Source organism: Bremia lactucae, linkage group LG3 (genome assembly GCF_004359215.1).
Source record: "Bremia lactucae strain SF5 linkage group LG3, whole genome shotgun sequence".
Classification (NCBI taxonomy): Eukaryota; Oomycota; class Peronosporomycetes; order Peronosporales; family Peronosporaceae; genus Bremia; species Bremia lactucae.
Window position 1 is genome coordinate 434,047 of NC_090612.1, and position 17,488 is coordinate 451,534.

Genomic DNA, 17,488 nt, shown 5'->3' on the forward strand with positions numbered 1-17,488 from the left:
GCGTTGATGCAGGAAACGCGTTCTGTCGGCTCGTCCGCTGGCTCGGCGGCTAAAAGCTACAGCCATGTGCGAGTTAATCGCTGGCAAAACATCGATGCGCCACAATATTTCGAATCGACTTACAACACTTGTGCGTGGCGCTTTATTCTACTTTATTTGCGCTCTCTTTAGAGTGATATTGACACGTTCAATGTGTTCAAGTAGTGAATTATGCGCCGGCCCGTGTTGTAGTGTTTGGAGGATTAGCAATAATCATGGGTGTCTTTGTGTTGATCCACACGCAGCACCTCGTGGCTACTGCAGTTCTCTCGCGCAGCTCTGTGGGCACGACAAGCCCTGGCGCGAGAGCTGCATTGCCACGGATCCGCGCAAGTGCCAGTAATTGCTCAGAGCTTTGGATCGAACAGCGCATTGACCACTTTTCATGGCTCGCGGCGGAGGCATTGGACCCTAATAAAACCAATAGTACGCCTAGTGGCTTGCCAGCGATGTACCAGCAACGATATCTGGTAAATTCCCAATTTTGGGATCCGCAGGATGAGAAGGCACCGGTATTTTTTTATACTGGCAACGAAGGCGATGTTACATTATACGCAAACCACACAGGGCTCATGTGGGAGAACGCTCAGACTTTCAAAGCGCTCGTCGTGTTTGCCGAGCATCGTTATTACGGAAAAAGCCTTCCATTTGCTGACAAGTACATGGATCATCTGGGCTACCTTACTCATGATCAAGCTCTCGCTGACTATACAGAGCTAATATATCACCTGCAGCAGAATAATAATGCCTCTGGCCACCCAGTCATTGCGTTTGGTGGGAGCTACGGAGGCATGTTGTCGGCTTGGTTTCGCATGAAGTATCCAAATATTATCGCAGGAGCAATCGCAGCATCAGCTCCAATCTACGGCTTTAGCGGCTTTCCTTCTTTTGATGGCCAAAAGTACTGGCAAGTGGTAACCCGTGATGCATCCCCGGCTGCAGGAGCTGCCAAAAATTGCGTACTTAATGCTCAACAGTCCTGGCCACAGCTCTTTAAGCTCGCAGAAACCGTCAGTGGGCGTGCTTTGCTGTCTTCAATATTTAGGCTATGCGAACCGCTGACGAGCGAGGAGCAGGGTGAGGATCTAGCAATGTCGGTACTGCTCGCCTTTGATACGCTGGCGATGGGGAACTTTCCGTACCCATCCAGCTACCTTGCAGGTGGTGCAATTAACCTTCCTGCCTGGCCCATCCGAGAAGCTTGCTCACATTTGGCAGGTGACTTTTCATTGCCACCATTGGGACAGGAAGGTAAAGATACAACACTTTTGGAAGCGTTGCGCGACGCATCCAATGTTTTTTATAACGCAACCAACGACTTGAAGTGCTTTAAAATTCCAACTTTGTGGAACTACGACGGCATCTGGGACTATCAATACTGCACGGAGATGCTACCACAAGAGACATACTTCAACACCAACGGCGAGACGGACATGTTCTGGCCGCGCAACATCACGTTCGAGAACATCCGTGCGCACTGTCAACGTCATTGGCACACGACGCCCGATCCTGAAAGCATTCGCGTAAGCTATGGCGACGAATTGTTACGGTCAGCATCTAATATCGTCTTTAGCAATGGCTTGCTGGATCCGTGGAGTTGCGCTGGTGTTTTGCACGCTCCCAAGGACTCAAAAGTGTCGATTATTAAAATTGATGAGGGCGCTCATCACCTGGACCTTTTCTTTAGCCACCCAGAAGACCCGCCTTCAGTCATTGCCGCACGTTTTACCGAAGTTAAGATGATCCATCAATGGATTGAAGAGTTTGCTGCGTTCCATTAAGATCGTTCAAAAAGCACTATTTCTTATAAATGCTAAAAAAATTGTGAAAACAACACCTTTGTGCATTTAATTTTATCAAGGATGGGATTCTTCAATTGGTCAAAATGCTTGAACTCATATCTTGCCACGCGGTCAATTTCAAAAGCGACCGACGATGATAACCTCCGCCCGGCTGCTGGTCGCATGCGGCGCCGTGCTGATGTCGCTCTCAGTAGATGCCGCTCTTGACGTTGCTATGAAGCTTGTTACGTCGCGAGTGCCGCTTACTGCCGATTCGCAAGAATTGGCTATTGTGGTAACGCCAAAGCAGCCCGATCTCAAGTATCTTATGGTAGAATCTCTGGTGGACACGTCGGGCACGGCCGTACTCTCTGATTTGGTACGCAGTGCATGAGTTATAGAAGAGTTCACACTCATTCTTTTTATCCGTTGACGCGGTGCAGACGCTAAATGGCGACGGCAGCACATTCATGACGAAGCTGGAGGGCGACCAAAAGCTGCAGGCTGGAATGTATAAGCTTAAAGTGTCGGCAGTGAACGAAAAGACGAAGAAGACCGCAAATGCAGTGCTGCAGCTGAAAGTGACGACACCCGTAGAGGTAGCGAGCGTTAAAATTAATGACAAAAAGCTGAAGTCAGGCGACAAGCTCACGGGCAAGAAATTTAATGCGGCGGCGGCCGATGCGCTTAAAATCGAGGTTAAGCTGCAGCAGTTGCACGAAAATAATCCCATTTCCGCTCATCAAGCCTTCTTACGATTCACGCACGTTTCGGAGAAGACGGAGACTTACTTTGTCCTGACGACAAACGCAGACTTGGTTCATAGCACCACGCTTCAATTCGTGGCACTCAGCAAAAAGTTTGGCTACAACTCGGGTAAACATCACGTACAGCTGATTTTAGGCGCCGCCATCTTCGAAAAGGCAATCGTGTGGGACCTGGGTGAAATTGATTTGCAGCTTGGTGCTGCCCCGCCTAAGCAGGTCTCTCCACTTTACAAGAAGCCGCTTCTTCACGAGAGTGACACGACGCTGAAGGCATTACCTGAAATTCAGCATGTCATGCGTACGCAGGATCCGCGGCCACCCGTAGCCGTTTCCGTGGCCTCCACCGGTGCTGTTCTGGCCCCACTAGTGTTCTTCGTCGTCTTTGTGTCGCGTCTTGGGCTCAACGTGAAGCGCCTTTTTGAGAGCTCTGTACTTGTGCTAGGCTGCGTGTTCCTGACGTCATTGGCGGGCATCTTTACTCTTTTTGGCCTTTACTGGCTGAAACTAACCATGTTCCGAACCTTAGGCTATCTTAGTATTCTGGGAACTGTGAACCTCTGGTCTGGTCTCTTGACACTCAAGCGCCTTGCGAAAGCTCCTGTCAAAAAAACGACCAAGATAGAATAATGGCGCGCTGCTGAAAAGTTGCAAGAAGGTGCCATGACTTTATTTTCGTCTTGGAAGCGGAAGATATGCTTAAGTGAATTTTGAAAGGATATTTTTCAAATTTCCTTACAAATTATGTGTATTCTTGCTTCGTCTTCCAGTCTTCAGTCATTCTAGGAGTGGTTGGATCTGTCGGCATTGCGCGCACCACTACAGTGCGCGAGTAATCTTGTCTCTCACGACATTAATCGAATTAATTGTGTTAACGTTAGGAAATGCTTTTAAGACAACCCCGCGCCAACCGTTGTGTTCAGTAGCAAATGTTCCATATTGCTGCAGCGTCGACACAATTTATAGCGATCTTCTGGGGTGACATGATATTGCTCGTATACATTTTTCGCCAGACGTTATTTCCATATTTTTTACGAAAACGCATCTTCTTGATCGAGTTTTACATAGTATACAATATTAGAAGGAAAGGATACCAAATTACGCTTCGCTGTGCCATGCGTTTATGGAAACTATGTTTTCTCGATCGATAGTGTGGAGACGTTGAAGTCAGAAAAGTAGAAAGCGAGGCGACATCATGTCAAAGAGCATCACTTTCGAGAAGGAGCGATGACCCGTTTTGGCTCAGATTTAGGAATCATCAGTCGCTATTGTACAGTACGCCCCACGCGAGGAAGCACTGCGGAAAGGCGCAATCGACTTCCAACGGGTTGGTTACACGCCCATGAGCGACCAGCAGCATTCCGTGGCTACGATCGATGCTCCACGCCGACGGCGACACGGAGATGCTAAATATTTGCGTATGCTTCCACCGGGTATCGTTTTGTTCGATCCTCACGACCTTAAGAGCAGCGACGCGGAAGAATGGGGACCGTCACTTTCAGTGGAGCGAGCAATTGATAATCAAAAGCACGAAGAACAGGACGGCGCCGGAATTGAAGTAAATGATAAAAAAAATGAGGAAACCATCGAAAACTTGGATTCTTCAGTAGTCAAGCATGGCAGACTTCGTGCACTTGTTGTCGAAGAAATATGTACGACGGAAAAGAGCTACGTGAGTGACATCTGCACACTCAACGACCATTATATCGTTGCATTGGAAGACAAGACTCACCGTATCATGGAGGATGCGCAGATCGCCGTGTTTTTCAACAACTTGAGACATCTCGTCATGCTGAATTCGAAGCTGCTTGAAGATTTGCAGGAAATTGTCCAGGCAGAGGACCGAAAGTCAGCGACTAAAGCTTGTTCGAATGCCGTGCAGAGCGAGTCTGAGGGTGTTGGAGCTGTTTTTTGCCGATACGCGCCACTGTTCAAACTCTACGGTGATTACGCCAAAGATTACGAGGAAGTAGCCGCGTTGTTGCAAAATTTTCGACGTGATACTCGTCTAGGCTTCTCGCAATTTCTGGAATCTTGTCGACAGAAAAGCGGCTCGTCTAAACCATTCGAGAGCTTATTAATTATGCCGATTCAGCGAATTCCACGCTACAAGCTTTTACTTGAACGGCTGTGCGACCTAACACCGCCAGATCATCCGGATGCTGAGTTTCTCACTGAGGCAGTAAGTCGCGTACGTAGCGTGGCATCTGGCATTAATGAGACTGTGCGCCGTCAAGAGAACCTTGAGACAGTTTTGCAAGCCCAGCAGAAGTTTGCGGGGCAGCTGTCTCTATTCACAGCGGATAGAAGGCTCTTGAAGTCGGCTAAGATGATCAAGATGTCCACCAAGCGACAGGAAGAAGTCATGATTCATCTTTTTAATGACATCTTGTTGTATAGTGATGTTTTGATCAGTGGTGGCTACCGTGTGCGGCGAATTGTTCACTTGCGCTCAAAAGCCGTTGGTGTCAAGACCGAGTTACCTGCTCCGATTCAAGCACTTTACGACCAACAGTCAAGGCGACGTGTACGCAAGGACTGCGGCTTTGTCGTTACCAGCCGAGAGAAAACATTTATTTTATTCACAGACACTCCAAAATCTCAGCGTGAGTGGGTAGATGCTATCTCAAGTGCAGTCACTGAAGCTCAGAAGCAAAAAAATACAGGATGTAGAGACGACAAGAATGGAGAAGGCGTGAATGTTGAGTCATGTGAAGGCCCCGCTGATGCTGCAGCCTTGTGGGTTCCTGACGAAGTTGCTGGGTCTTGTACCAATTGCAAAGCGTCTTTCCGCTCCTACTACCGAAGGAAGCATCATTGTCGCCGCTGTGGAGCGGTCGTGTGTGATACGTGCTCTTCTGGGCGTGCACCTTTGTACGTAGGTGAATCGTCGCGTGCTGAGCGTGTTTGCAATCCATGTTATAAGGTACTCGATCTTGTGCGCCACATCGCAGTACGTTGGCTGTCCCGAGTCGTCGAATTTCGTGGTGTGCTACGTCGTCGACGTTGTAATAAGTGGACCGAGCACTTTTATGAACTTCGAGCAGGATTTCTCAAGCAATTTGCACTGGAGACAGGATCAGCAAGTGTCACTTTGTCTGATCAGAATGGAAATGCGGCTGGATTTCATAATTCAGGAAATAGTGGCGTTGCAGGTATAACGGGAAGCAATATATCACGATGTTGTACCGATGAGCTGAATCTTGCTGGTGCCATTGTTATCCACCGCTCGGATAGTCGGATGCACAAAAATCGATTTTGCTTCCAGATCTCGACATCCGAGTATGATGAAGCGGATCATAAGGTCAAAATAGGAACAAATCAACATAAAGCTCTTCGTAATCAAAAGCGCAATAATCATGTTGCAGTTCGGCCGCACAAAACGAATTTTTCGCCACTTAAACAAGCTGTGAGTCGCTTTGGAGATGCTGTCTCTCGTCGGCGAGAGTCTGTCATTCCGTCAGGAGGTCCGTCTATAGTAAGTGATCAAATGAATTTGCTCATTTCCCCATCACCAGCTCAAATAGCGCCTTCCTTGTCGCCAAATGCGTCAAATACAAATGGGGTGGCCACAAATCATGAAACCGAATGGATTTTGTGTGCTTTGACGATTCAAGAGGAGGTGGCTTGGCGAGTGGCGATTCAAGGCTCTGCCGACAAGGCATTGCATCGTATGCGACGCTCACGCGTGACAGATTTTCCAGGCTCATTGGCGCAGAGTGGCATATTAAGTTTGAATCTAAATCTACCTCCAAACAACATACGGTCTTCAATGTCCGTGGTGTCCAGCCTGGGATGTAATGGGACATTTGGACGTCGACGCATGTCCTCCATCGACCGCGGGCGTTCAACCGATATCGAGCTTCCTTTGGAGTTAGCTCAAACATCAGGCGAGGATCGTGAGGCATTTTTGTTTGAACGTCGCCGCCGTCAAATTTTAAAAGAAATAATTCGCTCTGAGGAAAGCTACGTACAATGTTTAGGCGACTGTATTCGACTGTTTGTTCAGCCGCTTTTACTGCGCCAATTAGAGGGACGACAATTGTACCGCCGACGCCAGAAAAAACGCAGAGGATCGCTGCGACCCGTACTGGGTGGAGGATCGATGAGCGCCCCAAGTCGAGGCATAATTTCAAGTCGAGGCCGGCGTCGAGCTGGAAGTGGCAGCAACATTGGCACAGGTATTTCTAACATCGATGGCGATAGCTTGTATATAATGCTAACTGCTTCATGCGGCATAGCTTCTGCTGCAAGTTCGGCGTCATCCCTATCATCAGCATCAGTCCCCTCGGCGCCTAAGATGCTGGTAATGGACGCGGACTTGTCAATTTTTTTCAATAGTGTCGACCAAATTTACACTCTCAACCAGCAGCTTCTAGACCATTTGTCACGTCATGTTAAAGATATAAGTGCAACGTCTTTGCAAACTGAGAATGGCGAAAGAGTGCATAAAAATTGTGAAAGCACCGAGTTCTCGGGCGTGCAAGTACACCGTGCCGGTGCTATTTTTCATGCCTATGCTCCGTTGATGCAACTTTACACGTCGTATGCTAGCCGCCATAGCGCTGCGCTCACTGCATTGGATTCGCCTCAATTCGCTGGGTTTTTGTCCGAATTGCCTCATGAGGCCGATGTGAATCGCCTTCGGCGCTATCTAAATATGCCAGTTGAGCGTATTCCACGCTACAAATTGCTTCTGCAGGAGTTGCTTGAATCTACTCCACCTGAACATATTGACTTTGTACCACTGCAGTCGGCTATACACAGCGTGAATCGGGTTGCCAGCAAAATTGAGGACATAAGTGAACGGCGTGAGAACGCGCGCATTGTAGCAGCTGTAAGTGCCAAAGTAGGGATTGATCTTACCGGCCGCTATTTTGTTCGTGACGGATTGCTTCGAAAGGTTTGTCGAAGCAAGGTCCACACGTATTACTTTGTGCTGCTGGAAGATGGTAAGAATGAAATAATCTTCAAATGATTGAGAAAAGGGCGACTGATGGATCAATGCTTGTTGTGTGTGCTGATAAAGCGATGGTATATGGGCGCCAAGGTGGAATTTACAAGAAGAAGTTTCGCTTGATAGATCTTTGGGAGTGCAAGGTGGCGGAAGATACAGAGACCATGCCAGGATTCATGACGACTGTCGTGAGCTCGAATAAGTGGGTACTTTTATTTTATTGTAACTCGTGAACTACTACTATGTGATCAATTGCGGCTAACTGGAATTATATCATTGGGAATAGTGCGTTCTGTTTTTATTCCCCTCTCAAATCTTTCATCCTCTTAACTGAGTCGAAAGAAGACAAAAACCGGTGGACGTCTGACATATGCGACTGCATTGATCGGAATCTTCGAGGCAAGACACACCCTCGTCGTCCTAGCGTTCGGACCGAGCTCTTGACAGACAACGAAGATGATTCGTCGAGTGGCTATGAGCTGGAAGGAGGTTTTGTTATAAAGAATGGGTGGCTCAATGTCACTGAAGGCGCGGTAGAAAGTATAAATGGTGGGAGTGGAACTTATGCAAGCCCGAGCCCGACTACAAACAGCAGCATTAGCAAGAAGTCTCGACGTCTCTGGATCACACTGACACTTCAAACAGTCTCGATGGGTAGTACTTTTAAGGCAGCGCAGCCGGAGGAAACGATTCCCATCGAGTTGTGCGAGGTTGCGTCTCAAAATAACGAGAAATGCTTTCGTCTGCAACTTTTGCGCGATACGGTAAGTCGATTCAGTCACCTTCGGTCTGCATTACCTAAAATGTGTTATATAACGCTATAGAAAATACGATTCCACGCTGCATACGTATTTGAAGCGCTGTCTCTCGTGGAACGAGAAGAATGGGTTCGTGCGTTGACGCTTTGCATCACGGGAGGCGACGAGCTGGACTTGCGCCGACGCAGCCTCAAAACGGCGACATTAGCACCAATTTTTATGTTTGATAAAGTATCGAACGTTTGTACGATTTGCTCACATAGCTTCGCAGTGTATCGACCACGCCACCATTGCAGGTACGAGTAACCGTTGCAATAGTAGTTCGTCGCATTTAAGTGTTGTTACCTCGCCGTCGCTAACTCGTCGATGGTTGGTGTCTGACAGGCTCTGCGGCTCTCTTGTCTGCGGCAATTGCTCAAAGCGGCGATGGACGCTTTCATACAGCTCGAGTAAGAAGGCGTCGCGTGTTTGCGACAGCTGCGCATTGTCAACCATGAGCATCACGAGGTCGTTTGCCACCGACGATTGAAGGTAAAATTTTAGTGCGACACAGCACTACATGTCAAGAGTTCAGGTATTAAGCCAGTACTGTAGCATACAATGGGAGATTCGGTACAACTGGCTATTTAAAGTTGCATCGGATTGTCTATCTTGTTTCAGTACATTGCAAAAGTCCGACCTTTTCAGCGGATACACCCGTCTCCTCTCACCAATGTACGATTTATGCTCTTCAGTGACTTCGTGGTTGTTCTTTGTTTCGCCCTGGCGCAACTGCCGAGTGAATAACAAATTAATTTTAACTTCCTCTCGTTAATAATTATGATTAAACAAAGTATGCCGTGTTGTCAGCATGTACAGAAAATCGGTTTGGTGTAAAAAAGATTAAACGCGCAGACCACGCAGCACGTCCGCAGCGGAGCGGGCAAGCTTACTGATACATTCAGTAGTCATCTATTTATGGCAGCAAATTAGTATGGCCTCCATCTCCGATAGTGGAATTTTCAAATGCCGCGAATGTCCCCGATTATTATCATAGACATGCCTTACTGGCACCGACGAACTACCATTGCTCGTCCTCATACTTCACGAGCAAGCAAACAGAATACTCCACTCTTGATGCAACACGTGGTGGAATACTGAAAATCCAGCCACACGAAAATAATCAGAAATTATTGTTCTCTAATCTGTAAAGATGCCTGCCTCTATATAAGGACTCTCCCGTTGTTTCGATTAGAAAAAGGTAAGTCTTTCCTTCTTTCAACCCTATGTATTGGAGGAAGGGAAGAGACTGATGTGGGATGTCGCTGCACATTTATGTGTTGCCCAGTTGTACAGATCGAACGCCCTCTTATTGGCCATATAACTAAATACCTCTTTTAAAAGCGTTTAAGAGCCAGTCACTATTCCATTCAATTTCGTCCTCTTGCGTAGTTGGCAGACTACAGCAGTGAAAAGGAGTCTCCGCTACACACTTCCGAGTAGTTGTTGCGGTGGTCACCTGATTTCACCAAAGCTAGTCGACGCATTGACGGTTGTCGTCAATATACAGCTCAACACTGTCCTCCATTACGCCCCAGGCCGTATTTCAAGAGCCAAATTCCATGCCGCTCTTCTCCGGTTCCAATACACTACGCTTCTCGCTGCGTAACCATCACCGCCACACTGATGCTGACGTTGACTCGAGCAATAGCCACGGTAGCCACTTGAATAGGAAACCGCGGCAAGAAACGCGGCCGGAGATGCACTTGCCCGATCAGACGACCGTCAAGTCGCACTCGCTTACTACTGAGGCCCTCCAAGCCCCATCATCAACACTCTCGTCCTCTGTTCGGTCATCGGCCTCGACACTTCGCAGCACTAGCAACACGCTCATTGAGAATTTGTCAGGTGGAGAAAACGACACGGATATTCCAGAGGATTCGGAATCAAGGCATTCCATCATCACTCCGTCTTCAAGTCGCGTTCCCAGCATGCGCAACAGTCGAAATAGTGGGCAGACCACTTTGCGCAATAGTCACTTTAGTCTTGCCGAGTACCGTCAGTTGCAATGCTCCATGTCGTACAAGAACCGCGTCAATAGCGACACATACCGAAGAAGTAGCACCACCTCCAGCCACAACGACCCGAGAATTAGTGAGCGCATGAGCGACATGCTGACGTCATTTCGTGCCAACGAGGCATCCGTATCGTTGCCCGACAGCCACAGTCTCCTTCACGCACGAATTTCCGAATTATCTACAAATGTTTCCTGTGCCTTACCTCATTCGGTGGAACCACTAGCTCCTGTGGATCAATCGTCACCTGTCTTGGCCTCCGAAAGTACCGAATTGACAGCTACGACGCGGATAACTGAGGTCAGTGTAGCTGCTTTACAGACACGTCGCGCATTTCAGCAAATGGCTCTGGCCATGGAGGATGAAGAATCAGGTGATGAGGGCGATTCCGATAGCGATGTACGTCGAAAGAGCAGTGTTACTAGTGGAGGAGTCGTTCGACTAGGGGCAGAAGAATACAGGATGTTTCAGTTTCGACTCCGACAGCTTGAAGAATTGACAGCAGAGCAGTCTAGCAAGCATATTGCAATGGAAAAGACGATAGAGCGAGAAGTACAAACTCGAACACAGAAGCTTATGGAGACAATGGAGAAGCAGATTAGTATGTACAAACAGGCCAAGGAACTCGAGTGCGACCGAGAAGTGCAGCGGCGAGTGTCAGAGCACTTTGAGAATCCTCGACGAAGTCATGGTAATAGTCAAGCTAGCTCGACACCTCGATCCTCTGCGGGAAACAGCCGCCATTCGAGCAACCCTGCCGCGAGTTTTCGCGATAGTTTGAATAAAGCTGGTGTCGTTAAAGATGAAAGCAACTCGTTTGAAAAGCTGCTGCACCCGCGACGATCGCGCAAGCGTCTGGAGCAACTGAAGGAGCGCGAGGAATCCCAAAAGCGCGAAATGGAGCAGTTTCGAGAATTTATTCGCACGACCGAGATGCGGGTCTTACAGCCGCAGAGAGTTGACGATGGCATGTCTGCTGTAGACGCTGAGAAAGCAAAGAGGACATTCTTGGAGCTCAACGACCCATTGCTACCCGAGTCAATGCTACTGTCATCGCCTTCGGATTTAATTGAGGTGATTTGCGTCTTACGCAAAAGTGGACAGGAGCAAGAAATGCAAATTGAGGAAGCCAAGCGCCTCGTTCTCGCCGCGATTGAAGCGCGCGAAAGTGCCGAGGCGACGGCACGTGAAGCCATTGAGCTGACGCTGAAACTCGACGCTATCTTAGACGAAAAGAAGTCAATGGGGAAGCAATGTCCTATTTCGACTTCGGAGGAGTTTCGCCATGCTAGCGAGAATGAACACGCGGCCGACTGGCAGTCGGACACACCGTCGTCGTCTTCGACGCTTTAATTCTCTCAACAAGTTTGTTTAAATGTTTATGCGTGAGAGACTATTAAAAGAGAGAATTTCTTGCTTCTGTACACTTCCTTGATTGGCTAAAATCGATTTGAATGCTTGCCAATCGCTCTAATCTCGCAATGACCGATAATGATAGCATCCTGCTACGAGTCGCTCACGAGCACTCAAAGCAATTTATTGCAGGTACCTTGAAATCGCCATGGGATTATTTCGAATACAGCGTTAAGTTGGTGCTAGCTCGTTGGACGGCGCTGCGAATGGCCATCGAGGGCGAGTGGGGTGGTGGTGACACACGTCGCAAATACGAGATTTTGCTCGAAGAGATTCTTAATGTATTCAAGTATCATAGGACAGTCTATGCCGACGCCATGTCGGACAACATTACAGGCTATGTGGAGGCCGAGTTTGGACTCATTTGTGAGGATGGTAGCGTTGAAGAGATCGCAACGCTGCTCACGGTGCTATCAGACGAGTGCAAGAATGCGCAGTATTCTCGAGTAAAGACCATGCACGAACAGGTGCAATCGCTCTTCTCTATCGATCTAAAGGCTTCGAAGATTAAAGTACAGGAGGAACAAGTCGGCTTTATCGAGGGTCGCGCGAAGCCTTTGAGCGCTATCAGCGAGGAGCCACACCAATCCGAAGAGCTTTCAGTAGACGAAGACGGCTTTACTACTGTGCGCCGGTCTGGTCGTCGAAAGATGCCAACCAAATTTTATGATCCAATGGCTGAATTCCCTGGAGCCGCATAAACTTGATTTTGTATTTTTATGGCTATTTATTTGTTCTCATATGCGCTGTTTTGATCTCTTCTTACTCAAAGTCGGCAAACACGTCGTCTTCCTCCTCCATCGCTTCAACCTGCGACGTCAGGGAAGCTGCAGCTAGATTGACATCCACTTCTTCGCCATGCAAAAAAGCGTGTGCTTCACCATGCGAGACGTCCAAAGTGGGGTCGTCTACTGCACTCAGCAAGCCGATATTGGCGTTTTTTATTGTCTTCCATGCGTCAGAGTTGTCCGACAAATGTGTCTTTAGCTTAATAAGAAATTCGTTAAATTGAGCAGAATATTGAATTTCAGGGCAACGTTTTCGAAAGTGCGCGAGACATTGAAGCGCTTTTGAGAAAAATTCGTTCCCGCTGTGGCTGAAAAACTTCTCAATTTGGGCCTCCATGCCAGTGACTGCAGTCATCAGTTGTTGACGGCGACTTGCTTTCGACTGAGAAGATTCAATCAATGCCTCAAAGTCAGCGATGGGGTTCATAGGTCCCACACCAGTCACATTTCCACTATCCAAAAGTTCATCTAAATCCAACTCCAAGTCGGAACCTGCATCTTCGCCTGGTGCCTCCTCATTTATTTCTTCTTTCAAATCTTCTTCCTTGATAGAGGCCGTTGGCACGTCACTCCAAAATGATTTCTTCTTGCGGTCTTTTGCTTTCTTTACCGCCTCTTTAAGTTGAAAAGCGTCGCCAAACCGTTCAATAAGATCTGAAATTTTCTCTTGACGAATTGGATCCATCTTTAAATTCGATTCGATGTACGCTGGCAGTGGTGGGATTCCAGCGGATTCGTCAAGTGCTCGCATGGACACGGCATGGAAAAAACGTCGAATGACTGGATTAAAACACTTCCCCACTTCATCAATCTTATCGTCACGGATACTTAGACTATCAATTAATTTATCCGCCAACAACTGCTGCTCATCCGACGGAATAAACTTTCTCGTTTTCAGCGGAGGAAACTCGTAATTTCGCAAATCTTCTTCGTACGGCAACTGTTGGGACCACATCGCGTAAAAGTTTTCCCCTTTACCAGGCGATGGTCCATGAGGAATGAGGGCAACAACTTTTGGTGCAGCATTCTTTCGTGCGACAAAGCGGGCAACGAGTACCTGGTCTAGTTCCATCATTGCTTTAATAAGCGCAGCAAAGCACGTTGCAGCGTGTGGCTTGCTCGGCTCAGCAATGAATACGTCAGTTCCAGCTACGAACTTGGAATGGTTAATTTGTGAACGATCTAGAAATCCCAATACTTTTAAAGATTTCTCTGCGCGAAATTTGAAAAACTCGATATCGGCAGAAGCAAAAGGAACTTTTTCCGAACCGTAGCGATATGCTTTGACTTGTTCATCAGGTGAGATTTCTTGATCAATGTTCTGAGGCGACGTATACCGCCGATCAAGTTTAACTCTTCCTGCCGTCTCTTTTTCATAAGAGTTTTGCGATTCTTTCGATAGTGTCGGTAATGTAGCCGTCTTGGTCTTTAAATAGCAATAAACTGGAATTCCAAAATTATTTCCAAACTCTAGGGAGCCTCGAAATTTCGTAGTCAACGCCACTGTTTTCTTCATTCCTTGCGCAAGTAGTTGCATGCGCTTGGATACCGAACACACCTCGCCACCCACCTCGTGCGCAATAGATACAAGCATCTTTTCGTTTTCAGCCTGTTGATTTATCAAGTGATAAAGCTATTCCAATGTCATGAAACAAAGCATTCACGGCACATACTTTGATATTGTTCAATTTACTTGGCACTTGTTCCATTGATTCGTCTTTCACAGCATTGTCCACAATTTCTTCTTTGATGGCATCCTCGTTTATTTCATTGTCCATCTCTACATCTTTTGGTTTAATTGTGGTATGCTCAAAATCTAGACCACTGCAATTAACACACTCAGTCTCAGTGTATTATACGTGCGACTACACTTACATCACTTGAAGCTTTACTTCCATGTTCTGCATCATCGTAACGATTGACTCCAAGTCGCCTGCATCGGCAATTTTTGTAGCTGCGTCGGTTATAATCATCAAACGCTTGTCGTATTTCTTCCCGTCCGTTCGACGGAACAGCAAATCTAAAGCAACGATTATCCCATCCAGAATGTCCACCTACCACACCACCATGGTTAAAGCAAATTTTAAAGCTAACAATTTAAAACAAACAAACCTTGGTGTCTTCACTTGCAGACGGCTTTAACTCCCTCAACCTTTTGATCATGTGCAATGTCGGCGAGTCGATCGAATTCACGACCTCTACGTTCCGATATTCGTCCTCTCCTTGCTCCTCATTCAGCTGATTTTCAGTTTCTAAATTATTAAAGCAAATCGTCCATTATTAATAGATCTCACAGTCATCGTTTCTGCAAAAAAAGCAACACCTTCTGATCCATATGCAACAATGCCGACTTCGTCTTTTGGCTTAAAAAAGAGCTTCAATCACACAGTAATTCAAAATGATTTCCAGTTACAACTAAAACTTTATCTGATCCAACCTTCTGCTGAATGACGTTTTCCACGGCAGCTAATGCAGCTGCAAAGCGCGTGTGCTGCAATTCGCTGGCACCATCCTTTTGCCATGTATCACGCACTGTAAGGCGCTCGCGTAATGGAGCGCGCATAGATACACCGACGTCGATTAAAATTACAATTGCTTCCTGTTACCAACAGAAAGTTTATACACTCCCAAGAACATTTCTCGGATGCTAGCCTACCTTTGCCCGGGACATGTTTTGGCTTGAAAAATTAAAAGTATTATCCAAGCTTTTTAAGTTTAATCCTTTTCAACTTCAGTTTTACTTTATAAGTTTTAATGCACTTCTTACGTATTGGTAATTTGGCGTTTTATTAATTCATGATATATTTCATTACTGTAACGGGGCACTACGACTTGTACTGCTTCAGTACAAGTCCACTTCGCACTGCTTCAGTTGCGGTGGTGCCTTACGTTATTTCACGTACACTAGTACGTGCAGAGGAAGACTTCTCTTTAAGGTAAATAGCTTAAAGAGGGTAAAATGAAAACTGTACTAATATAATTAAGTATCTCTTCTTTCTATCTGTTAACTCTAACTTCATTATAAATTAATACTAAACATTTAATTAAAATATTATCTAATCTTATCTGTCTTTTTCTTTTGTTTACATCTACAGTTGATTAGTCTGCGGAATAAATTGATAGAATGGCCTATACCTATTTATGAATAAGATTTCTGAACATTACTATCGAAAGTAATATCCTCCAAATATTATCTACCTTTTACATAATATATTGATTAACAACCTCTTAAGTGTTAATTTCATGTAACGATACACCCCGTTACATCACCCTTAAACGACAATCACTCGGACTGTCATTGGATGGAGTGGTCACTATGTGAACACTTCATTTAAAAATGATGTTGATTGGTCAGAACCATCATTTTAAATTGTATCGCATCCAAGAACAAACTCATGCGGGGCGTTGATAGTGCTGCGCCTTCGGCTGCGGTTCGTGCAGCCGCGGGTGACGCACTGTTATCTCTTGCGGCAGACGGAACGTCTGCCGTAATATCTTCTGCTCGCGCAACACTAGATGTTGCGGGTGCACGTGGTGATTCACGACGTGAATACGACCCCTCTTTGGAGGTCGACTAGGAATGCGAGTCGGACGAAATGGCCGACTCGGGGAGAATGGAATAGTCGCCTGATAGACGTCAGGCGGCTGACTATGAGTCTTCGAATAAGAGGTCTTAATCTGATAGACGAGTTAATCGTCTATTTGGTTCCGACGATGAAGATGATCCCTCATCGCCCGTTCCGTCTCCCGTACGGTCACCTGCACCTGTTTCTGTGCAAGGTGATAACGATGGCGTAAGCCATCGTAATGAAAGTTCTTGTGGTACCCCTGCTTCAGTGAGTACCACTCAGGGAAGTGAAGACACTAAAATGTCTCATCTTGCCCCTGAAAAGAAGCCGTCGCTTTTGCCAGAACGGCTAATCAATAGCTTGTCTGGAGAGACTACTCCTCACAATAAATATTCCTTATTTATTGCGACAAAGCTATATGGCCTTGATCCCAGCGCGAAGAACTTTCGCGCTGCGGAAGATTTTTATCTCGATGCTTCTCTTAAGCTGTGATGGTTTCGTGGCAACAATAAGCGAGATAAGGTCTCGCTTATGCAACCCTGGAGCGCGTTCATTCGCAATGTCAAAGACATTGGACGCGAAGCCTAGCTTCAAAAACTTAACGCGAATCGCGATAAATTTTAGAAACGAACTCCAACCGGTGCAAAGTATAGATTGCATCGGTTGTCACGTGAGGCTGGGCTTCCATGCCACACTTGGGGTGATCCCTGTCCGTGTTGTGTAGACAACTCGAAGAGGGTAAAAGGGAATGTCTATTCCCTTTCTTCGCCCTGGGGAAGGGCTCGCATCTCTATTGAGATGCGTTACGCGATTGGCGTTTTGCAATCGATTTAAAGGCGCCAGGGGCGCGTATTTTCCGATGGGCCTTCTGAACCATCGGTTGGGTCTCGTCATACTGACGAGGCCCTCAACGTTAGCAACCAGCTAGGAACGAGGCTCCCAGCTGTTATGTGAAGTTGGATAACCACGCCAGCGAACAAGATAACTCGTTCGCTGCCCCTTCACATCACGGTGGTTCTGGATACGTTCCACAAGGAAACGCTGACCACCGTGGGAATCAACCAATGGTTGTGGTGGAGGAGGGAAAATTAGATCCGAACCGTATGTCGGATCTAATGTCGAGGATCGACAAAATCGATCACTTCCCCCATGATTTTGAGGAGAGACTTGACCACGAACGCGGCAAGCGTCACTCGTTGGAGCAGACGGTGCAGGCTTACCATATCGAGCGGTTAGAAGACCGTTCGAAGAGTGCGTACTCCATGTTGGAGTACGAGCGAAAATATCACGCTGTTCGCGATGAGCTGTCGTCAGCTCATCGCAGTTTCGAGGATAATTGGAACCGGCGTGAGAACTTTCATCTTC

At 47.0% G+C, this 17,488-nt stretch overlaps 6 protein-coding genes across 6 annotated transcripts; 5 read left to right on the plus strand and 1 right to left on the minus strand.

Moving 5' to 3' along the window:
* Nucleotides 1-6: 6 nt before the first annotated feature.
* Nucleotides 7-1,820, plus strand: CCR75_005973 (uncharacterized protein; the record flags this gene model as incomplete). The annotated part of the gene is made up of 2 exons (XM_067964047.1): nt 7-130; nt 205-1,820. The coding sequence occupies 2 exons, from the start codon at nt 7-9 to the stop codon at nt 1,818-1,820; spliced, it is 1,740 nt and encodes a 579-aa protein (XP_067816336.1).
* A 154-nt stretch (nt 1,821-1,974) lies between these two features.
* CCR75_005972 (uncharacterized protein) lies at nt 1,975-3,678 on the plus strand (the record flags this gene model as incomplete). Its single annotated transcript, XM_067964046.1, has 2 exons — nt 1,975-2,199; nt 2,264-3,678. The coding sequence occupies 2 exons, from the start codon at nt 1,975-1,977 to the stop codon at nt 3,212-3,214; spliced, it is 1,176 nt and encodes a 391-aa protein (XP_067816335.1). The 3' UTR covers nt 3,215-3,678.
* A 248-nt stretch (nt 3,679-3,926) lies between these two features.
* Nucleotides 3,927-9,079, plus strand: CCR75_005971 (uncharacterized protein; the record flags this gene model as incomplete). Its single annotated transcript, XM_067964045.1, has 6 exons — nt 3,927-6,765; nt 6,826-7,536; nt 7,614-7,743; nt 7,828-8,305; nt 8,366-8,595; nt 8,684-9,079. The coding sequence occupies 6 exons, from the start codon at nt 3,927-3,929 to the stop codon at nt 8,826-8,828; spliced, it is 4,533 nt and encodes a 1,510-aa protein (XP_067816334.1). The 3' UTR covers nt 8,829-9,079.
* Nucleotides 9,080-9,454: 375 nt separating this feature from the next.
* On the minus strand, nt 9,455-15,225 carry CCR75_005968 (uncharacterized protein; the record flags this gene model as incomplete). Its single annotated transcript, XM_067964042.1, has 7 exons — nt 9,455-14,163; nt 14,228-14,378; nt 14,430-14,608; nt 14,667-14,806; nt 14,878-14,929; nt 14,992-15,153; nt 15,211-15,225. 7 exons carry the CDS (start codon nt 15,223-15,225, stop codon nt 12,529-12,531), a joined length of 2,334 nt encoding a protein of 777 aa, XP_067816953.1. The 3' UTR covers nt 9,455-12,528.
* Nucleotides 9,901-11,706, plus strand: CCR75_005970 (uncharacterized protein; the record flags this gene model as incomplete). Its single annotated transcript, XM_067964044.1, has 1 exon — nt 9,901-11,706. The coding sequence occupies one exon, from the start codon at nt 9,901-9,903 to the stop codon at nt 11,704-11,706; it is 1,806 nt and encodes a 601-aa protein (XP_067816333.1).
* On the plus strand, nt 11,835-12,467 carry CCR75_005969 (uncharacterized protein; the record flags this gene model as incomplete). Its single annotated transcript, XM_067964043.1, has 1 exon — nt 11,835-12,467. One exon carries the CDS (start codon nt 11,835-11,837, stop codon nt 12,465-12,467), a length of 633 nt encoding a protein of 210 aa, XP_067816952.1.
* Nucleotides 15,226-17,488: the final 2,263 nt, after the last annotated feature.